A 23,440-nucleotide genomic window follows, 5' to 3' on the forward strand; every position below is an offset into this window, starting at 1 on the left:
TCTCGGGAAGGCAATCCATGGACCTGTTTTTTCTGAGATCTACACCCCAGGTACACACATGCTGGCCTTGCCAGGACACGTTGGTGACATGACCCTGGGGGTAGGTGCTTTCACACCTGCCTCCTCTGGGCCCCAACCCCTTTACCCAGCCTGGGAATGCTGCAAGGTGTCCCAGGATGTGTGTCTAAGATAGTGAAGGCTCATGTGACTGCTCCCTGGGATAACAAGAGTGCCCAGCCTGGATTCCTGATACGTAATCTGAGGATCTTTGGAGGTCATCGAGTCCAATGTCTTCGTCTGACAGAGAGCGTAACTGAGGACCCGAGGGGAAAGGACTTATCTGGAATAGTCAAGACAGGCACCCCAGTTCCTGACCACCGTGGGGAGCTCATCCCCTCTCCCGGCCTCGAGGCACTGCGGTACAGCAGGCTGCCTGCATCACCTTTACCCTGCGGCCAGCACAGTACGGCTCCGGGACACGTCCCCAAGAAGCATCTCCCCTTTCACAAGTGAGGGGACTAGCCCAAAGTCACTCGCGTGTGAGCGCCAGAGCTCGCACCCCCATTTCCTATTTCCTTGAACCTTCGCCACGTTCTGTTACACGCCAACAGACGGGGCCTGTGTGTGGGGATCACGGGCCCCTCCGTCACTCTGGTAGGTGGCGAGTCAGTTTCTTCAGTCGGCCACTAGGAGCCTTAGGCTGGGGGCCAGGATAAGCGCGAGCCTGCGAGGGGCGTGCGCGCGCGGGCGGGAGGCAGGGCGCGTGCGCGGCGGGCCCGGGCTCCGATTGGCTCGCGCGGGCCGAAGGGGCGGGGCCGTGCGGGCCGCGCTTCCTCCGCCCGGCCTTCCGCGTCGCAGCCCCGGGAACCGGAGCGCGGGCGGGATCCTGTGTCTCGGCGGGCAGCGAGGACGCAGCGGCACCTGGGGGCCCGGGTCAGGGCAGGAACCTGGACTGAGGCAGCGGGCGCTGCGTTCCTGTGAGGTGAGAGAGCGGCGACGCCCTGCAAGGGCCTCCGCCCCGGACAGGGGTGTGCTGTGTCCTGCCTGGGCATCTCGGCGAGCCGAGCTTGACCCTTCTCCTGACCACTACGGCCCCGATTCCTTCCACCAGCCTCCATCTAAAGTTGACTGAGGAACCCCCCCCCGCCCCAACCCCTCACCCCGCTAGTCTGAACACCTGTGCCTTCAGCCCTGGTGTTCACCTTCGTAGATCAGCTCTGAACCCCTTCCTTCCTCAGTGACAGCTTGAAGGGCTTCCCAGCACCCCCATCCTTGGACCCTCCAGGAACAACTTTTTCTCTTTTCTTCTGCAGATGGACGGGCCAGAAGGCAGTACCGGGCAGCCCGGCCCAGCTGATCGGTCCCATCGAAGCAGTGTGTCCTCCGTGGGAGCCCGAGGTGGGTCCCTGACCCTAGTCCCCACCCCACCGTACCTTCCTAGGGTTCCAGCCCCGAGGAAGTGGCCCTGGCTCATCATCTCTGTCATTGAAGAGAATTTTATTTATTAGTTAACAAATAAGGTCAGTTGGGATGTGGAAAAGTGACAAGTCAGTCCGAGGACCTGGGCTCTGTCACTAGGCTACTTGCAAAGTTGGGTACTCACTTGTAAATCTTCCCCACTTGTAAAACCTTAGGTAGCTGTGAAATTCACATGGAATCTCATGAATGAAAAGTGACATATTCACTTTCTCTGTTTGGTAAATAGTCCTTTGAAAACAGGAATCATTATTTACATTTTATAGGAAGGAAATTGGGCCGTAGAGAAGTTAAGTACAGGACACTGGAGCCTTCACTGCCCCAGACGTCCCTCTGAATTTCAGCCTCCGGGCGTGCTGCAGTCCATGGTGTCGTAAAGAGTTGGATACGACTAAGCGACTGAGCTGAACTGACTGAACTGGACATTATTTTATGATCTCTCAAGAAAGTGACTGTTAGAACCGAACAGACTGGGGATCCAAAAAGCACCTTCATTTGTGTTAGTAATAAACTATACCTTTGTGTTTCACAGGCTTCACCTCATTTGATTCACAGAAGCTCTGGGTGGGGTAGTGGGGGATAGGAATTAGCCCTACTTGGCACCCGAGTCATGTGACACACTGACTGGCTGAAGTCAGTCAGCCAGCCAGAGGCCAGTCAGGATTGGAGCCCTCAGGGCTTCTTCACGGTGCCTGTGGTTCCAGTGATAGAGATTTGAATCTAGCTGCCCTTCCAAGGGTCTCCTTTGGGCTCCAGACTCCAAACAGGCATCCAAATGCTGTCACCAGGGAACACTCAACTTTCAGGGTTGTACCTCAGCTGGCCTGTTTAAGACTTAAGTCCTTTTGAAAGGCCATCGTGTTGAGTCCTGAGGCTTGAAGAATCCTAAGCAGACTGAACCCTGAAACTTGCTATACTGCGGGGTGGCCTTGGGAATCCTCTGTCCCCACGTTAGCTTGGGCCAGAGAGAGATAGTGGCTTGTTTAAGGTAATAGCGTGTCACCAGCTCTCTCCCTCCTTGCTCGATTTACTAACTGTTGTAACTTCAGGATGGGTTCAGTCTCTCTCTGCCTCAGTCCCACCTGTGGAATGTTCTCTTTCAGGGGAGAAGCACAGCAGAGTCCTTGAGGCTGCAGGGGAAGTGTGTTGGGGGTGAAGCGGCCAGCCCCAGTTTGAAACTTTGGGGGCTTAGGGTGGGACAAGGCTGATTCCTGAGCCAGAGTTGCTGGCTTTCTGGGTGGTTTGAGGGTCTCCAGTAAGTCCTAACAGACTTAAAAAAAAAATTATGCATTTATTTCGGCTGCACCGTGGCTTAGTTGCCATGTGCAGGATCTTTAGTTGTGGCATGTGAACTCTTAGTTGAGGTACATGGGATCTAGCTCCCTGACCAGGGATCGAACCCAGGGCCTCTGCGTTGACAGCATGGAGCTAACAAGCACTCTTCACAGGGTCCTTTGGGGATGCTGGGGCTTTGCCTCCGGAGTGTAGCCTTGGTCACCCCAAGGGTTACAGGGTCCAACCCCAGCAGGGGAATGGAAGATGCTTAGATGGCATGCCTGTGCCAGCTGGCCCAGCTGACCTTGCCCGGCCCACATTGCAGCAGCCGACGTGCTGGTGTACCTGGCGGATGATTCGATGGTGCCCCTGGCCGTGGAGAACCTGCCCTCACTCAGTGCCCACGAGCTGCATCGGGCCATCCGCGAGGTCCTACAGCTTCCAGACATCGCCCTGGACGCCTTCGCACTCTGGCTCGTCTCCCCTCTGCTGGGTAAGGCTTGACACTGAGAAGCCCAGGTTGGGGGGCTGGAAGGGCACTGGCAGGGGAGGAGTGGGCAGCTTCTAGAACCTCTGGCCACTATACATCAGGGAAAGGTGGGACTCATGTGTCCTGGAGCCACCCATGGCTTCCAGGACCCAGAGCCCTGGAATGATGCCTGGCTCCTCTGCCCCCGTCTCCTTTGTTGGTGCTGGTGGCAGAGGAGAGGCCGTGCATGCCCCTTACCTCAGGGCTGCTGGAGCCTGAGCATCAGGAGGAGCAGGATGGGGGACAGGGAGGGAGCCGTGCACGTTCACAGAGCGCGTGGTCCGTGCCACAACCTGAGCTGGCATTTTGCAAGTAGAATTTCACCTTATCCTCATGGCCCAGCCTGGTCATACTGATGAGGAAATTGAGGTTTGGAGCAGCGGGGGCATTGAGTGGTGGGACAGAGATCGGAACAGAGGCCTGGGTGGGCCCCCAGCCAGCCTCTTTGGACTGTACCCTGCTCTTTGGAGGCTGGGAGGAAGGTGGGACCTGGCCCAGGACGCAGCCACCCCAAGGGTGAGACTTTTCCTGAGGGCGGGGATGATGAGTGGGAACCCAGCTTCTCTGCAGGGACCCTCCAGCCCTGCCCGGTTTCTGATCACTTTGTCCTGCCTTTTCAGGCTGAGATCCCGAGGCGGGGGTGTAGCAAGAGTGAGGGCAGTGGGGGCTCTCCAGCCCTTAGGCCTGGGGGATGTGTGGCGGGCTTGCAGAGAGCCCCCTGGAGCCTCCGAACAGGGCCACTAGCCTGCTGACTTGGTTGGGAAAGGGGCCAGGGAGAGGATGCTCCAACTGGTGCCGGGGCCAGGCTTGTTTTGGGATTAGATACTCTCCCTTGTAGAGAAGCAGGGTCAGAAGGGTGTGCCTGGTCCCTGGTCCCCTAGGAGTTTGTGCCTCTGCCCTGGAGGGAAGATATGCTGGCTTGGTGGGAAGGGGAATGCCTGTCTCCCCACCCCCACCCACCGGTGGGAGCTTCCTGCCCAGCTGTTGCTCTCGCCCACCCTCTTCCTGCTGACCAGTCTGTCTCGGCCGCTCCCCACCCAGCTCAGCCATCCCACCTTCACCCTCTGGCTACTGGACAGGACTGCAGGCCCCTCTGCTTGTGTCTCTGGAAAACTGGTGGGGGGGGTGGTTTCATGTGGCCCCTGCCCGGCCTTCAGCTCCTGTCTCTGCAGTCAGCCAGCTGACTTCCTCCCCCACTCCCTCCTCGTCGCATTCCATCTGCCCCCTCACAAGAACATGAATGGGCTGCCTGTGTGGCCAGTGGGTTATGCTGGGCACCACCCCAGCCAAGAGGCCCCAGCATGGGGTCAGCGCCCACTCTGTTCCCAGGCTGGGTTCAGGAAGGCTGAAAGGCCATTTCAGCTTTGACGTGGGCCCTCAGGACTCTTGGCCCCAGTCCGCCCCCAGAGTGGGTGTGGCAGTGACCCACACCCCAGGGCCGTGAGGCAGGGAGGGGTGCCGCCTGCTGGAGCCACCCTTCAAGCTGGATGTTTGGGAGGGTTTGACCTTCTGGGTGCCATTGTCACTCTGCATGGAACAGTTCTCCAGGGACAGTCCGTCTTGCTGAGGGGACAGCCCTCTAGGCAGGAAGGCCCCATCTGGAAGTGTGGGACCACAGTTCCGTACTGATAACGGGAGTCCTCTGAGCTGCCAGGGCTTGGGGTAAGGCCATCTGGAGCCCAGAGCCCCCAGGGGACATGCTTGGGTGGGAGCTGGCAAGGGAGAGGCCCAGGCAGGGCTGGGAACAGGGAGAACAGCTCCCTGGGCCTTTGACCCTATCACCAGCTTTGGGCTTTGCTTTCCAGGTAGTGCCAGGGGCAGCAGGACGGCCACCCCCAGCACCTTCCAGCTGCCTCAGCCTCTCGGCTACAGCCCACACTGGGCACTGTAGGGAATAGTCGGACTGGCTGCCTGGAGCCTGACCCCCTCTCACTTGCTGTTTGGACAAACACCTTAACCTCTCTGAGCCTCATTTTTCCCGTGGATGAAGTGAGAGTAGGGTTATTTCAGGGCAGTTGCTGTAAAGCACTTGAAATGGTTCGGTGAACGTTGGCCCTGAGTGTGTCGTCGCTGTTGTGAGTGTGGGCAGTTGCGCTGCTCACGGCTTCACGGCCGCTTTCCCTCTCCTCCCGCAGAGGTGCAGCTGAAGCCCAAGCACCAGCCCTACAAGCTGGGCCGCCAGTGGCAGGAGCTGCTGCTGCGATTCACCGACGCCCCGGATGACGACGTGGCCATGGGTCAGTGCTGCTGCCTGTGTGTCCCTGGCTCGGGGGCCTACCTGGGTCTGGGGCGTGACCTCCTGGCCTAGCCAAGCCTCCCCTGGCAGATGGAGCTGTGCTCGCTGAGGGCAGGGCCGGCATCTCCCTCAGGGGAGGGGAGCCCAGGATAGGGTGGGCTGGGGGGAACAGTGAGCACCTCGAGATAAGCCACACACCCCCATCTCTGGACGGCTCTGGGGTTTCCTGAGCGGTGGTGGAGAAGACTCGGGAACTAAGGAGACTGGGTCAGTCAGCGGGGAAGGCAGGGTGGCTGTGCGGGGCGGCCAGCAACCCCCTCCTCTCTCCCCAGATGAGCCTTCCCTACAGTTCCGGAGAAACGTGTTTTTCCCCAAACGGCGGGAGCTCCAGGTGAGGCAGGGAGCCCCAGGCAGTACCACCTCCCCAGGGTGTCCAGCGGTCCCTTGGCCCCTGGACACGGGTGTCACTCTGGACTGAGCCATTCCTCTCTGCCGCACCGGCTCGCAGATCCATGACAAGGAGGTCCTGCGGCTGCTCTACGAGGAGGCCAAGGGCAACGTGCTGGCCGCCCGGTACCCTTGCGACGTGGAGGACTGCGAGGCCCTGGGCGCCCTGGTGTGCCGTGTGCAGCTCGGGCCCTACCAGCCTGGCCAGCCCACCGCCTGCGCCCTGAGGTGAGGGCCCATGGAGGGGAGCCCCTGGTCTTGGAATCCTGGTTGCAGGTGCTCTTGCCAGGTCCTGGAGTCAGGAGGCCCTGATGCTATGTGACCTTGAGTGAGTCACCCCACCTCTCTCGACCTCCTCTTCCTCATCTGCTCTGGGCTGAGGGGCCTGGGCAGTGGGAGACAGGTGAAGTGACACCCGTGAGAGGACCCCTTCTTGTGCACAAGGGTGGAGCCCAGCCCCCGTCTGAGGTCAGAGGGAGTTGGGCTTGTTCTCTTGGAAGTCATCGCCGGGGACTGACCACACTGAGTCCCAGTTGCCACTGATTGTCTGATTTAGTCCTGAACTTCAGGGAAGAGGCCCCATTTCCTGACACTCCAGCGTGCTGGCTCCATGCTTCCTAGGTGTCTCTCAAGAAACTGTGCTCTTTGATTTGCAGGGCCTGGGGTTGTGACAATTGAGTCTTCCCGGGAAGTAGACCAGGCCTGCCTCTGACCTCCGTGGATGAATCCTAAGGTTTAGTGATAATTGCAATGAGGATGTACTTGAAATACAGCCTGTTGTAGACTCAGGGTTCCCCCCCACACCAGCCCTTCGGTGTATAGCTGTGTTGCGGGGGGAAGGATGTGCAGAGACCGGGCCCTGTGCCCGGTGACTAACACCTGGGGCCTAGCAGGGCCACCCAAGCTCAGCGGAGCCTGAATGCTCGCAGCTGAGCTGGCTTGAGGCTGGCAGCCATAGAAACCCCGGCTCTTGTGATGGCATGTCTGGTCCTATTGCAGGTGACAGCAGACCCAGCTCAGACTGTTTGGACTTGAAAGACTTTGTCAGGAAATAGATGAGTCCAGGGTGACTGAGGGTTTCTCAGGTAGCTCGATGGGTAAAGAATCCACCTGCAATGCAGGAGATGAAGGAGACCCGTGTTCAATCCCTGAGTCAGGAAGATGCCCTGGAGAAGGAAATGGCAACCCACTCCAGTATTCTTGCCTGGAGAATCCATGGACAGAGGAGCCTGGCGGGTTACAATCCACAGGGTCACAAACGGTCGAACACCACTGAGCAACTGAGACAATGGAGGGTGACTGAGGTTCAGGGGCTCTGATTGGGGCCCTCCCACCCACCAGACCGGTCCTCGCTCTCCTTGCCCAGCCCTTTGTCCTCCGGACCAGCTTGCACTCAGGCAAGCTCCTGCCACACAATGGCCAGGTGGCCACAGTAGTTGCACGTTGGCAAGAAGAGACCTCATCCCTCACGTGACCAGAGCCCTGAGACTCATCTGATGATGACGGCTGGGCCCAGGTCCACCCAAAGGAGACAGAGTGGCTGGGACACTGATTGGCTGAGGTCCAGATCCTCCCTTGGACCCTCCAGGAGCCTGCACAGACCCCATGGACTGAGGGTAGGAGGCCAGATTTCCAAACGACAAGGGGGAGCTGTGGCTGGAAGCAGAGAAGTCGGGGGGCAGCCCCCTGGACGCCCCTCCTCCTGCTGCTCTACGGCCAGGCCTCTCCCCGCATCACACTCCTTCCTGTGTCAGGGCCGCAGGGCTGGCCACCCTTCCCCGTGGCCTGGAGTCTTGCTCCTCCAGAAGCCTCCTCCCCTCTTCAATGAAAATGACAACTGCAACTGTTGGTTCGGCCCCTGCCATGTGCCAAGCACGTGTCAGCACCCATCTGTATGAGCAGGGATCCCTGTCATTGAAACGGGCTTGAACCGGCTCTCATGCCCCGAGCCCCAGCTGCGGTCCACTGGAAGGGGCGGCGCCCAGCCACAGTCAGAGGGCTGCCTGAGGGGGAGACACGGCGCTGTCACACCAGGATTCTTGAGTCTGTGTGATTGAAAATGCCCTTTCCTTCATGAGCCTGTGCTGGTGGTGATTTTTTTAACATCTCTGTTTAGCAGAACAAAACATTGACAGCGCTAGGTCATTTGCACTATCTTTTGATTGTAAAATTGCTGGCTTAGGAATCCAAAGCTTCCTGACTCAGTGACACAGACTTGGCCCCGAGACCCTCTGGTCACGGTCTGCTTCTGGGGTGGGCCTGGTTTCAGCTCTCATCTTATCTCCTGGCTTTGCCTTCTGGCCTCTCGCCAACCAGGCGCGCTGCAGGGATGGGGGCAGTGGGCTCTCTGGGGGCTTGTGTCCAGGCGCGCCCCGTGTTCCCCGCACCCCAGGACCGCGGTATCTTCCCAGCCTGCAGACACAGAGCCATCCTCAGCCCAGCTGCATCTCCCTTCCTCCACAGGGAGAAGCTGGACTCCTTCCTCCCTGCCCACCTCTGCAAGCGGAGCCACGGGCTCTTCGCTGCTCTCCGGGGCCGTGGCGCCAAGGCCGGGACGGGCGAGCAGGGTCTGCTGAACGCCTACCGCCGGGTGCAGGAGGTGGCCGGCAGCGATGGCGAGCGCGAGGCTTCCCTGAGCCCCCACTACCGCGCCTACCTCCTCAAGTGCCACGAGCTGCCCTTCTACGGGTGAGCAGCTCCCAAGTGCGGCCACAGCCCCGGGTGCTGTGTCCCTCCCTGGCCCGTGAACCCATCTCCAATCCCACTGAGCTCTGTCCTCACTCGAGGTGCGTCTAGATGCCAGCACCTCAGGCTCCATGGGTCCCGGGCTGGACACTTGTCCTCCCGCTCCCCTGTCATGAGCTCGGACACCGGGCAGGTCCTCTCCTCCCTCCTGCTACAGTCACGTGGCCCGTGGACCTGCCAGCTCTCGTTCACACAGGCACTTCTAGCCCTTAGCTCTTGGGTACCTACTGGGCACCAGCACCCTTGAGGTGCTAGAGACCCCTTGGTGACCACCGTTCCTGCCCGTGAAGAGGCTGTTCTAGGGGCAAGAGAGACAGCAAACAATAGAAGCAGAGAACAGACCGTGGGTGGGCAGGATGAGCTGTGAGGACAGTGGCCACACTCCAGAGAGTGCCGAGGCTCAGGCCGGTGGTGGTGCCACAGGCGGGAGGATTCCAGAGGTGGTCGGGTTCCAGAGGTGTTGCAGGCGGAGCTGAAGGAACTCGCCAGGTGTGCAGGAGAGGAGGCGAAGGGGAGCAGGCCGAGGGGACTCCAGATTTCTGCCCGAGCAGCTGGGAGGTGGAGTCACCAGCTGAGACAGGACGGGCAGGGTGGGGAGGGGTGCAGGTCAAAGCAGATCAGGGGCTTGTCTTTGGATGTGTTGATTTTGAGATGCTTGCCAGACCCTCAAGTGGCGCTTCCGGGCAAGCCCTTGGGTTTCGGGGAAGAGAGTCAGGTAGTGGATGAGTCATCAGCCAGGAGCCCCAAGGAATGGCCGCAGAGGTGAGTGTGGACCAGGCAGGGGACGCCAGCCAGCACGGCGAAGGGAAGGGTTGAGGAGGAAGAATGACCACGTGTCAGGTGCTGCTGCGGCAAGGTCGAGTTCAACATGGCCCGTGTGGCTGATCGTTGACCTTGGCTCCCGCATCATGAAAGGCGGCAGCGGGTGGAGGAGTGAGAGAAAAAGAATCGGTGACAGTCCGTGGAACCAGCTCTCTCGGGAGCCTGCCTGTGAGATGGAGCCCAGGGGTGGAACCAATGTGGGTGCGGGAGGAGGTCTTCCGCTGCCATGGTGGGCGAGAGGCGTATGTGCGGACAGAGAGGACCCGATCGAGTGAGGAGTTGAGGTGAGGGCGGGCCAGTGGCTGCTCTTCCTGTCTCTTCAGTTTCCTCATGGAGTCAGGAGTCTGCCCGGAGGGGGAGCCCTCCGCCGAGCTCAGAACTGAAGGCGGAGCGGGCTTGTCTCCAGTCCCCTCCTGGGGCTGCAGGGTTTAGCTATGGCTCTGGCTTTGCCAGAAACCCAGCTTTGATCCCTGGGTTGGGAAGATCCCTCAGAGGAGGGCATGGCAACCCACTCCAGTGTTCTTGCCTGGAGAATCCCATGGACAGAGGAGTTAGGCAGGCTACAGTCCATAAGGTCTCAAAGAGCTTAACACAACTGAGCGACTACACTTTTGCTTTCACTGGCTTAGCCAGGGGTGAGGGCCCAGGGCAGCCGGAGTGTGACAGGCCACGACGGGGCAGGAGGGAGAGGGTGGCAGCTCAGTGCCTGGGTGTCCTAAGGCCCCTGGCCCCCTTCCCTTTGTCAGCATCAAATCCTGAAGTGGCCTCCCTGCCTGAGCAGCCCATGGGGGGATGGTGGGCAGCCTCAGCCTCTAGGCTCTCCCAGCCTCCAGCAGCCTCAGCTCCCATTTCTGAGCTCTCAGGCTCCTGGCCATTCCTGGAACGTCACTCACTCTGTCTCACGCCTGTGTTCATGCTCTGCCTTCTGTCCATGGTGCCCAGCTCACTCTGTGCCACCCAGTTCCCCTCCTGTCCTCTGTCTATTCCAGCCTTCCTGTCCTGCCTGATCAGCTCAGAGGCCACCACCTCCACAAAGCCTCCCTCTCACCCACCTCCTCTGTTTCTCCCTCCCTGGGATGAGTTTCCACTTAACCTTTAGTCACCCAAACAGCGTAAGCATCTCAGGTGCCTGGGACACGGCCTGGCCAGTATACCCACTGGTGGGTGAACCCTGACCCTGGCCTTGTTCTTGGTTCTGGAGGGGACAGAATAACCCCCGTTTCCCTCCCCAGGTGTGCCTTCTTCCACGGCGAGATTGACAAGCCAGCCCAGGGCTTTTTGCACCGGGGCGGGCGCAAGCCAGTGTCTGTGGCCATCAGCCTGGATGGCGTGCATGTCATCGACTGCAGGGAGAAGGTATGTCCTGCTCCTCCAGGGGGGCCCTGGAGCGGGAGCCTCAGTGGAGAGGAGGGCAATGGGGTCCTTACCCAGGCCTTTCTGGTTCCCTTGGGCCTGTGGTTGGCCTCGGGCAGGGTGGGCAGCCTTTCTGGCCTCCCTCTCTCAGATGTCTCTGGGGCTTCCACTGGCATTCTGGGGGCTTTGTTGAGCCTGCTGTGGGTCAGCTTTCCTGCCCAGCCTGCAGCTGGTGGAGAGCATCTGGCAGGGCCTGGCTGGACACTGGTGGTTTTCTGGAAAAACCTCACGACTGGGAGCCCTCCTGGCTGTTGGAGTCTGGCTCTGCCTCCTGCTTTTGGCGCCGGATGTCTCCGCTGGTTGTCTCAGCCTGTGTAGAAGTGGTGTCGGCAGCCTGCCCCAGGGGCTTCTATGCACCTGGGCGGGAGTCCCTCCCATGCCAGCAGACAAGTTTGGGGGAGACTTCTGGTGGTCCCCAGAGAGGGACCCCAGCCCTCCCTGGGCACCTGCTCCCCGACATGCCGGGCCCAGCTGCACCTCCTGCCGAGATGCCACCCAGCTGATCTCTGGAGAAGGAGGGTCTCCCCTGTCCCCCATCCCGGCTCTTAGGGGCTTGTCCTACTAGTGAGAAGGACTGTGGCTTAGGGGGTCTCAGTTCCTGGACCACAGCCCTCCTTGAGGGTCTGATGGAAGCAGGGATTCCTCTCCCAAGAGAAACTCATACATGAGTTTCAGCTCAGCCTTGGAGGTAAATATAGCCTGGCCAGGTGTCCCCTCCTGGTGACGCCCTCGGGGATGGGGCAGGGCAGCGGGCCTCAGCCCAGAGGAGTCCAAGCTCTGTCTCCCGCTGGCCAGCACGTCCTGCTGGGCCTGCGCTTCCAGGAACTATCCTGGGACCATACCTCCCCCGAGGAGGAGGAGTCTGTGCTGTGGCTGGAGTTCGACGGGGACAACGAGGGCACACCGGTCAACAAACTCCTCAAGATCTACTCCAAGCAGGTAGGGGTGGGTGCTGCCCGCATCCCAGTGGGGGTGGGCACGGAGAGGGTGGACTTAGGGGCCCCCAGGCTATCGGAGGTCTCAGCCTGGCTAGCAAAGAGGTGAGAGGGCTGCTGAGAGCCTGGACACCCCGGAGCTGACTCCTGCCGACTGGGAGCCACCCTTGAGGGTTGGGAAGGCCTGGCCAGGTGGTGGGGCAGCTGGGGCAGTGGTTGGTGGGGGGCTGCCCAGCGCTGTGTGCCCAGTGTGCCTTTGTTTCACTCTTGTGCGCTCAGCACCCTGTCTTCCCACCCCAATCTCCACCCCTGCCCCTTCTCCCACCTTGGTCACGGCTGAGGGCCCTTCCAGGACTGCATGCCTCGGCGCTCCTCTCCCCAAGCACAGAGATGTGCTCCAGGGACTCCCCATTGGTGAAAGCACACGGCCCTTCCTGCCACCGCCTTGAGCCTCTAAACCCTCCCAGCCACTCTGCTCCCTCTGCCCCTCCCTTATCACTGGCCTAGACTTTTTTTTTTGGTCACGCTGGAGCCTGTGGAATTCTAGTTCCCTGACCAGGGATCAGACTTGGGCCCTGAGTGGTGAAAGCACAAAGTCCCAACCACTGGAACACCAGAGAATTACCCAGGTCTCTTTTTTTTTTTAATCTAAATGTCCTATTTTATTTCTTTAGCACAGTTTTTTGTTTTTTAAATCTCAGATGTCCTTTTCTTTTAAAAAAATATGCTTATTCGGCTACACTGGGTCTTAGTTGTGGCACGCGTGATCTTTGTCGCGTTATGCGGGATCTTTCGTCGCAGCACACGAATTCTCTAGTTGTAGCGTGTGGACTCTGGAGCACACGGCCTCAGTAGTTGCAGTGCACGGGCTTAGTTGCTCCGCAGCACGTGAAATCTTAGTTCCTGACCAGGGATCGAACCTGTGTCCCCTGCATTGCAAGACAGATTCTTAACCACTGGACCACCAGGGAAGTCTCCATTTTACTGAATTACAATATAAATACAGAAAAGTGCCCAACTCCTAAGCGTATATAGCTCAACACATTTCCTAAAAGAAACGCATATAACAGACTTCCCGGGTGGTACAATGGGTAGGAATCTGCCTGCCAGTGCAGGGGACACAGGTTCAGTCCCTGGTCCAGGAAGATTCCACAGGCCGAGGAGCAACTAAAAGGCCGTGTGCCACAGCTGCTGCGCCCACACTCCGCAACAAGAGAAGCCGCCGCGATGAGAAGCCCGCGCCTGGAGAGTAGCTTCCATTCACCGCAGCTAGGGAAAAGTCCAAGCAGCAGCGAAGACCCAGTGCAGCCAAAGACAAATAAATTATATATTTAAAAAAGAAACCCATGTAACACCTTTCAGATTGAGAAAGACCCCGCCTCGATCCGCCTCCCAGCCGTGCCCCCTGCCGAGGGACCCCCGCATCCTGACTTGTGCCACCCCAGAATCTTTATGCCTGGCTTCGAACTTTACGGCAGAGGGTCCCCACGGAGCGTTCTGTTCTGCCCAGTCTCACGCTCAGCCGTGTATCTGGGAGCTCCATCCTTGTCCCCACTGTAGGTGCCAGTGCCGTGGTCTCCCACTTGCACTGGGCGGTCCCGCGTATGAATTTGCCCCCCTTGACTTTTCCGTCCCATTGCTGACAGGCCTTGGGTGTCCAGTTCTGACTGGGGCAGAAGGTGCTGCCTGCGTCCTCTGTGCGCACGCCCAGCTTCAGGCCCAGGAGCCGACTGGTCCCTTCAGCCACTCTGGTGGTTGAGGAGGGGTATCTTCTCATGCTTCTTTTCTTTACTTGCTAGTCAACTTTATCAAGATATAATTTACAATAAAATGCACCCGTTTTGAGAGGTGAGTTTTAACATGTTCACATGACCACTGCCACCACAGGCAAGCTACAGAGCTGCTTATTTGCTGTCCACGTATCCTCCTAGAAGTGAAACGTCTCTTCACATCTTTTGCCCATTTTTTATTGGCGTTATTTCCATCACCCCCAAATCTCCATGTGATTTTAGGTGGCATTCCCCCCTCCACACACACACACAAATGAGGTTGAGCACCTTTTACATATATATCCACCATCTGGATGTCCTCTTTGTTGAAGTCTGCTAATTTTTTTTTGGAGTTTTCTCTCTTTTTTTTAATTGTTTCATATATATCTCTCATGATTTCAGACTCATTTTTTCACTTGCTATCTGATACCTCCTCTTAGCTGTACCTAGAGTTTTGCTTTCTTCAGAATGTCATATAAACACACTTACTGTATTTACCCAGGAGAAAGAGACATATGTCCGCACAGAGATTTACACTAAGATGTTCATACAGCTTTGTGTGTCATAACCAAAGAACTGAACACCACACGAACGCCTGTCAATTGGTAGATGAGAAACAAATAGCGATCCAACCGTGCAGTGGACACACTCTCTGCAGCCTTTTGAGCCTGGTCACTTTCACTAAGATTCACGCCCCTGAGATGGTCCACATTTCACGAAGTCCTGGTTTTTTCCTTTCGACTGCTGTAGCGTTCCATTGGGTGGATATAACTACAGGTTAGCTCTTTACCCACTGAAAAGATATTTCCAGTTTGGGACTTTTGTGAATAAAGCTGCTCTAGACATTTGTGTACAGGCTGTTGGGTGGGCGTTTGCCTTCGGTTCTCTTGTGTAAATACCTAGGACTGGGGGTTACAGGATTGTATTATAACAGCCTTACTGGAAGCTACCTAACTGTCTTCCAAAGGGACTGTGCCATCCCGCAGTCCCTCCAGCCGCGTCCGAGAGTCCCAGGTGCTCCGCATCCTCGCTCAGCACTTGGTGGTGTCAGTGTGTGTGTGTTTGCCATTATAATGACTGTGTGGTAGTGACAGGTCAGTGTGGCTGTCATTTGCATTTTCATTATGACTTATGACATTGATATCCTTCTCTGTGTTTATTTGTTATCTGTAGGTCTTTGATGGAATGTCTGTACAGATCATTTCTCCACTTGGTTAGAACCGGGAAATTTGTAAAATAGTTTGATTTGTGTGTTTTAGTTTTGACCGTGCTGGGTATTTATTGCGTTTTGTGCAGGCTTTCTCTAGTGGCAGCAGGCGGGGGCTATTCTTCATTGCGGTGCCCTGGCTTCTTATCGCGATGGCCTCTCGTTGCAGAGCAACAAGGGCTCCAGGCGCTAAGGGCTGCGTTGGTTGTGGCACGCAGGCTCCGTCGTTGCAGCGCACGGGCCTAGTTGCTCTGCAGCATGTGGAATCTTTCTGGACCAGGGATCGAACCTGTGTCCCCTGCATTGGCAGGCGGATTCCGATCCCTTGTGTCACCAGGGAAGTTCCTAAACTGGCTTATTTGTTTTCTTAGTGAGCTATAGGAGTTCATTATATGTTCTGCATACCAGTCCCTTATCAGATAAATGTTTTACAAGTGTTTTGTCTAATAACTTGACAAAGTCTATAACTGTCTGAGTGAGTGAAGTCGCTCAGTCGTGTCCGACTCTTTGCGACCCCATGGACTGTAGCCTACCAGGCTCCTCCCTCCATGGGATTCTCCTGGCAAGAGTACTGGAGTGGGTTGCCATTTCCTTCTCCAGGGGATCTTCCCGACCCAGGAATCGAACCAGGGTCTCCCGCATTCCAGGCAGACGCTTTAACCTCTGAGCCACCAGGGAAGCCCATAACTTTGTCTACAACTTATTATTTTCTTAACAATGTCTTTTGAAGAGATATTTTTAAATCTTCCAGTCCATTTATTTTAAATGACATTAAAAAATAATTTTATTTATTTTATTTATTTACTTTTGGCTTTTCTGGTGGCTCAGACAGTAAAGAATTTGCCTGCAATGCAGGAGACCCAGGTTTGATCCCTGGGTCAGGAAGATCCCTGGCGAAGGCAATGGCAACCCACTGCAGTATTCTTGCCTGGAGAATCCCATGGACAGAGGAGGCTGGCAGGCTACAGTCGACGGGGTCGCAAAGAGTCGGACACACGACTTTCACTTCGTGCTGGGTCTTCGTTGCTGCAGGGGCTTTCTCTAGTCGTGGCGAGCGGTGGCTGCTTCAGAGTTTTGGTATAGAGCTTCTCATTGCGGCAGCTTCTCTCGCTGTGGAGCACAGGCTCTAAGGCGCGCGGGCTTCAGTAGTTGTGGCACACCAGCTTAGTTGCTCCTTGGCATGTGAGATCTTCCGGGATCAGGGATTGAACCCACGTCTCCTGCATTGGCAGGTGTATTCTTTACCACTCACCCACCAGGGAAGCCCCCGGTCCATTTATTTTACATCTCCATTTATTTGTCTTTGATTCTTTTCACTAACATTCTGTGGTTTTCAGCATACATATCATATCTATCTTTTATTAGATTTATCCCCCTCCCTATTTGTTTGGTGCTCCCAGAGATGGCACACCGTTTTTAAATTTCACTTTCCAGTTGTTGGCTGTGGCGTACAGAAACACAGTTGATTTTGTTTTCCTCATATCCTATCACCCTGTGAAACTCACTCTTGAAAGCAGGTGTTCTGAGGCTCCTTTGGGATTGTCTCTGGACCGTTCAGCGTTGTCTGTGAAGGGGGCAGTTGTCCTCTAACTTGGCAGGCTGCGCGCCTCTCCCTGGTCTTGCCTGCAGCACTGGTCTCACCTGGTGAGTCCGGGTGAGCAGGCATCCTGGGCCTGAGGGGAAAGCCTTCAGCCTTGCTCTAAGTCAGTGTGGTGTTGGCTGTGCGTTCTTCATAGAGGCCTTTCATCAGGTTAAGGAAGTCCTCTTCCATTTCTAGCTTGCTGAGTCTTATCCTGGATGAATATTTCATTTTGTTGGAGGCTGCTGAGCTGTAATGGCAGCCTCCCCTAACCTCAGGAGCATCAGGCGGTGTTGGAGGATCTCAGAGGGCACCCTGCTGTGCTCAGCTCCGTGCAGCTCCCTCAGGGAGGAGCGGAGGATGTGTGGGGCCTGGACCTCCCGTGCAATTTCCTGCCCTGCTTGCCCTCCTCAGGGCAGCGTGTGTTGCCCTGGAGCAGCCTCGGGTCACCCCATCGGGCGGGCAGTCACCGACTGCCCCCTTGGCCTTTGACCCTGCTCTCCAGTGGATTCTCATCTTGGGGTCTAAGGCCAGCCTGTGTCTACCCCAGTCCTTGCTGTGTCCAGCTCCCTGAACACGCCCTGCCTAGGCAACGCCACCTGCTGGCAACTTTCTGTCTGTGGCTCTGCCAGCCCTGGCTGTCCCCGCCCTAAGGTGCCCAGACCCTGCCCGCTAGCATCTGGTCACGTTACCTTTTATGTCAACGTGTGTAATGTTTCAAGTCTGTTGAGAAGGCTTGAGGAATGTGTTCAGGGGAACTACCTACCCCACCCAGCTGACCTCACTATTTAGCAAGCCAGGCTCCCCTGTCCTTCAGTATCTCCTGGAGTTTGCTGAGATTCATGTCCACTGAGTCGGTGATGCTATCCTACCACCCCAATCCTCTACCACCCCCTTCTCATTGGCCTTCAATCTTCCCCAACATCAGGGTCTTTTCCAATGAGTCAGTTCTTCATATCACATGGCTAAAGTATTGGAGCTTCAGCTTCAGCATCAGTCCTTCCAATGAATATTCAGGACTGATTTCCTTTAGGATGGACTGGTTTGATCTCCTTGCAGTCCAAGGGACTCTCAAGAGTCTTTTCCAACACCACAGTTTGAAAGCATCAATTCTTTATGGTCCTTCTTTATGACCCGACTCTCACATCCATACATGACTACTGAAAAAGCCATTGCTTTGACTGTACAGACTTTCGTCAGCAAAGTGATGTCTCTGGTTTTTAATACACTGTCTAGGTTTGTCATAGCTTTCCTTCCAAGGAGCAAGCATCTTAATTTCGTGGTTGCTATCACCATCCGTAGTGATTTTAGAGCCCAAGAAAATAAAATCTGTCACTGTTTCCACTTTTTCCCCGTCTGTTTGCCATGAAGTGATGGGACCGGATGCCATGAATTTATTTTTTTAATGATGAGTTTCAAGCCAGCTTTTTCACTCTCCTTTCTTTCTTTTGGGAAGATCCCCTGGAGGAGGAAATGGCAATCCACTCCAGTATTCTTACCTGAGAAATCCCATGGACAGAGGAGCCTAGAGGGCTACAGTCCATGGGGTCGCAAGAGTCAGACACAACTACACAATTAAACAACAACAATCTGACCGCTGAAGTCAGCCCAAATAGGGTGGCTCCCCTGGCCCACAGAGCAGACTCCCCTTCTTTTGTATAAAAGGTATTTGTTTCTTCATTGGCCTCCCCCACCGGCAGGTAGGGCATGTGGGTCTGGATCCTCTCGCTCTGCAGCAGGTAATAGAGAGCCCCCCAGGCCTCACGCCGGCCCCCTCTCCTCCCCAGGCTGAGCTGATGAGCAGCCTCATCGAGTACTGCATCGAGCTGAGCCAGGCTGCCGAGCCGGCTGCCTCCCGGGAGGCCGGCCCCGCCTCGGCCTCTGGCTCCTCACCACCCCCTCACCAGCGCCCCCAGCTGCGGAGGCAGGGCAGCGTGGTGTGCAGCCGCATCCAGCATCTCTCCACCATCGACTACGTGGAGGAGGGTGAGTGACCGCCTCGTGCTGTGCACACACACCTACACGTGTGCACACGCACACCACGGGGAGTTCTGGAAGTGGGAGCAGTTCCAGATGCAATGAGTTAGCTTCCAGCCGGCAGGACCTGGCGGGGGCCGAGGGCTGGGTGCGAGCATCCCGTCGTTTGATGGAGAGTCAGAGGCTTCTCTCTGGGCCCCCAGCAGTAAGAGCCCCTCACTGCTGTGTCCACAAGCATATCCAGACATGAAAAGCTAGAAACGACTAGTGTCTGTTACTAAAGCTGTGGGTGTAGGAAGGATGGATGCACACCCTGTGGGATCAGTGCAGCTGGTAAAGATGACATGGGTGCCCAAACGCACGCTTTGCCTGGTGGCTCAGTGGCAAGGAATCCGCCTGCAATGCAGGAGACACAGTTTTGATCCCTGGGTCGGGAAGATCCCCTATAGAAGAGAATGACAACCCACTTCAGTATTCTTGCCTGGAGAATCCCGTGGACAGAGGAACCTGGCAGGCTACCGTCCATAGGGTCACAAAGAGTCCAGACATGACTGAGCGGCTAACAGACACATACACATGATCTGCAGTTGATTGAACTGGTGGGTGAGACGGAACCGTGGGTCTATGAAGGGCCAGCTGGAAGTCATACTCGGATTCTCGACTGCACAGAGGGTTGGCCTCTCAACCCGCCTGTTATCTAAGGGCCAACTGTATTTGTAGATCACCAGCTACTATAAACAGCAAACCTTACCTGGTAGCCAAATCCTTACCTGGAATCCGTAACTGTTTCCTCAGGATAAATTACTGGAAATGGGGTTTCCAGGTCAAAGTATGCACCCACTGTACCCACTCCAGGAGAGAAGGAGGCACCTGCCTCTCCATCCTCACAGCAGGTGTTATCACCCTGAGGGCAGTGAGCTCGTCAGAGTTGGTGTTTGGATGCTGGTGAAGCGGGGCCGTTTTTCCGTGCAGTTTCTTCATGCGTTACCATTTATTTCTGTTGCCTGTTTTTCTTCTGTCGCTTGCTTTTTAAAATTAACGTATTATGTTAATACGGTATGTTTGTTAGAATTAATGAACTGACACGATGCAGTAAATTAACTCAAGTCCTTAGTTTTCACCTTCCCTAACATCCTCTTTCAGATGCAAGGTCCCATCCAGAACCCCACACTTCAGGTGGCTGCTGTGTCTCCTTAGGCTCCTCTTGGCTGTGACAAGTTTCTCAGACCTTCCTGGTTTTGAGGACCTTGAAGTCTTGAGGCGGACTGGTCAGGCGTGGTGTAGGATGCCCCTCTACTGGAATCTCTCTTGTTTTCTCATTATTAGACAAGAGTGAGGGTTTGGGGGAGGAAGATCACAGAGGTGATGAGCCGTTTTTACCACATCATATTCGTTATCAGCATGATTCGTGACTTTAGATGTTGACCTTGATCACCTGGCTGGAAATTCTTAACTTTTAAGAAGTCTTTTTAGGGACTTTCCTGGCAGTCCACTGGTTAGGATTCCAGGCTTCAACTGCCCAGTTCGATCCCAGGTTGGGGAACTAAAATTCCACAAGCACCACCCTCTCCCCCCTCCCCCAGAAAAAGTCTGTCTGTCTCATCGAGGATCATTTTCAGGCAGTAGTATGTACTATAGGTATTTTGTGACTTTGGTCTGTTCTTTCTTCTTCTTTTTTGTAACTGAATTATGTGTGTGCTCAGTCATGTCTGACTCTTTGTGACCCCATGGACTATACCCTGCCGGGCTCCTCTGACCATGGAATTTTCCAGGCAAGAATACTGGAGTGGGCTGCCCTTTCCTACTCCAGAATTGAATTACAGTTGATATATTATATATTCATATATATAGTGATTTTGACATAGTGATTCAATATTTTTAAATGTTATGAAGTGATCCTCCTAAGTCTGGTTATCATCTGTCACCATACAGAGTTATTATAGTGTTACTGACCATATTCCTTGTGCTATCTAGGACATCCCTGTGAGTTCTTTTTTAGCTGGACATTTGTACCCCTCTCCAGTCTCTTTTTGAACAGGTTTAGACACCACAGCAGGCCCACCCAAATGGAAACACTGGTGACCTGATTTAGGAGACTGGCCGCCCCCCGCCCTGCCCCATGCTCTCACTATGGGAGGGTTGGGGGAGGGGCTGAGGCTCATGAAGCTGGTGGGAGTGAAGAGGGGAGCTCAGCCTGAAGGCTCCAGAAGGGGCTCCCCTGGAGCCGGGCCCTCCCCTGGGGGGGGCCCCCTCCTCAGTGCGTCCCTCTTGTTCCCCAAACAGGCGAGACAATCAAGCGGGTGAAACCGAAACGCACCACATCCTTCTTCAGCCGGCAGCTGTCCCTGGGCCAGGGGAGCTACACCGTGGTCCAGGCCGCCGACAGCCTGGAGCAAGGCTGAGGGCCGCTGTGCAGGTGGGAGAGCATGGGGGCATCGTGCTGCCTGAAGCGCGGCTCAGGACACTCCAGAGGAGTGTGTGTGTCTTTGGTTTTTTCCCTGGACGTTGGTGACCACATCCCCACATTCCAGCTCAAGTGGCCAGGCTGGGACGTGGCCCTGCAAGGAGAGGGTCGGGGGCCTCCACAGACAGTGAGGCCCCCACAGAGCCCTCTCCAGCTCGGTGGAACTGGAGGGACCCTGTGCCCCTCACTGTGGTCTCCCTCGTGAGCAGGAGACCCTGACCAGCAGGAAAGCGTGCTTGCTGATCTTCGGTGATGTCACTGCTGGGAGGTGGCTGCCTTGTGGACCCACCAGCCCGCGGGCCCACACTCCACACCCGGAGGAGCTCCCAAAGCCCCTTGGGGCTTCCAGTTTCAGTTTTGATCTTTTTTTGATCTGCTTTGGTTCCACGAAGCCTGCAAACTCAGGCTTCTCACGAGGGTGCCCCCACCATCTTGGAGCTGCTGGCGCTCCTTCCAGGATGGTGCTGAGGTTTCATCCAGCCCTAGGCCCATGCACGGGAAGTCCCTGGCCGGGAGGGGTCTCTTCTTTCTCGGGGACCTTGTAAGGAGGTGGATATGGCCTGAGTGGGGCTCTTCCCACAGCCTCCTGCCTCCTCCCAGAAGAGCTGGCCTCTCAGCCTTGGGCTCTTTCTCAGGGGTCACCCCCCCACCACCACCACTGGGGCGCTTCCAGGGACTTTCCACAGGAAGGAGGCAGGTCCAGCCCGACACAGGGTTTGCTTTGTCTTCCCTTCCTGGTGGAGAATGTGGGGAAGGGAATGTGAACCTCTTGTCTCCGGATGTCAGAGCCCACTCACCTCCTCCTCCCTTTGTTGGCTCTTGAACACTCCAGATGTTTCCAGGGGGGCTGGCCCTCCAGCAGTAGGGCCTTTGTTATCTGTCATAATGAATAGGTGTCTCCAGCCTTTCCGAATGTCCCAGCTAGAGGACATCTCATCTCTCCTGGAGACCTCACTGGCTCCCAGCCCCTCCGGCTCCTAGCCCTCCGGTTATCTGCTCCCACACACTGTTTTGATGCCAGGTGAATTCTTATCTGATAGATTGAGGGGCCTGAGGGACATGATGGGGGTGTGTGTACACAGATTACTTGTTTTGACTCTTCAGCTTCTTCCTGTTTTCTGAGCATCCATTGTGCCTTAACTTTTTCTGTCTGCCCTTGTGGGAAAAAGCAGTGTTTCACTAAGTGCCCTTTGAATATTCCTATCCTTTTGTATAATGTGACTTATTAAAATCAATTTCCAGCAAACTTTATTATTGTTCTGTTGCGAAGTTGTGTACTGCAGCACTCCAGGCTTCCCGGTCCTTCACTATCTCCCGGAGTTTGCTCAAACTCATGTCCATTGAGCCGGTGATGCCATCCAAGCATCTCATCATGTGACTTATTATTAATAAAATCCATTTCCAGCAAATTGTGGGGTGGTTTATGTTATGAAATAATGAGAGTGTGTTAATTACAGTCTGGGAGTTGATTATAGGCTGCATATTTGCTTTCTATTAAATATGCATGAAGAAGGACTTACCTGGCAATCCAGTGGTTAAGACTCCATGCTCCCAATTCAGGGGGCACAGGTTCAATCCCTAGTTGGGGAACTAAGACCTCAAGTGCGGCAAGGAAGATCAAAGATCCCATGTGCTGCAACTGACTCCTGGCACAGCCAAATCAATATTTTTTAAAGTAAAAAACCAATTAAAATACTTGATGAAAAGTAAATAAAACAACCCATAAGGAATTGCCTGGTGGTCCAGTGGTTAGGACTCACTGCTATCACTGCTGAGGCCCCGGGTTCAATCCCTGGTGGAGGAATGAAGAAACCACAAGCCATGTGGCATGGCCAAATAAATACAGATAAAACAACCCACGTTCATGATCTCACAGTTCTCGAGGTCAGTCTGAACTGAACTCTCACCAAGCTGAGATCCATGTCAGCAGGGCCACATTGCTTTCCTGGAAGCTCCAGTTCAGTTCAGTCGCTCAGTCATGTCCGACTCTTTGCGACCCCGTGAATCACAGCACGCCAGGCCTCTCTGTCCATCACTGACTCCCGGAGTTCACTCAGATTCACGTCCATCGAGTCAGTGATGCCATCCAGCCATCTCATCCTCTGTCGTCCCCTTCTCCTGCCCGCAATCCCTCCTAGCATCAGAGTCTTTTCCAATGAGTCAACTCTTCGCATGAGGTGGCTAAAGTATTGGAGTTTCAGCTTTAGCATCAGTTCTTCCAAAGAAATCCCAGGGTTGATCTCCTTCAGAATGGACTGGTTGGATCTCCTTGCAGTCCAAGGGACTCTCAAGAGTCTTCTCCAACACCACAGTTCAAAAGCATCAATTCTTCAGCGCTCAGCCTTCTTCACAGTCCAACTCTCACATCCACACATGACCACAGGAAAAACCATAGCCTTGACTAGATGGACCTTAGTCGGCAAAGTAATGTCTCTGCTTTTCAATATGCTATCTAGGTTGGTCATAACTTTTCTTCCAAGGAGTAAGCGTCTTTTAGTTTTATGGCTGCAGTCACCATCTGCAGTGATTTTGGAGCCCCAAAAAATAAAGGCTGACACTGTTTCCA

At 55.5% G+C, this 23,440-nt stretch overlaps 1 protein-coding gene across 1 annotated transcript; it reads left to right on the plus strand.

The window, feature by feature from the left end:
• Window positions 1-869: 869 nt before the first annotated feature.
• Window positions 870-22,183, plus strand: FRMD8 (FERM domain containing 8). The gene is made up of 11 exons (XM_052661931.1): window positions 870-982; window positions 1,314-1,398; window positions 3,077-3,244; window positions 5,416-5,517; window positions 5,849-5,907; window positions 6,025-6,191; window positions 8,427-8,651; window positions 10,763-10,886; window positions 11,739-11,882; window positions 18,221-18,419; window positions 20,694-22,183. The coding sequence occupies exons 2-11, from the start codon at window positions 1,314-1,316 to the stop codon at window positions 20,810-20,812; spliced, it is 1,392 nt and encodes a 463-aa protein (XP_052517891.1). The 5' UTR covers window positions 870-982; the 3' UTR covers window positions 20,813-22,183.
• The last annotated feature ends 1,257 nt before the right edge of the window (window positions 22,184-23,440 follow it).

Source organism: Budorcas taxicolor, chromosome 25, assembly GCF_023091745.1.
Source record: "Budorcas taxicolor isolate Tak-1 chromosome 25, Takin1.1, whole genome shotgun sequence".
NCBI lineage: Eukaryota > Metazoa > Chordata > Mammalia > Artiodactyla > Bovidae > Budorcas > Budorcas taxicolor.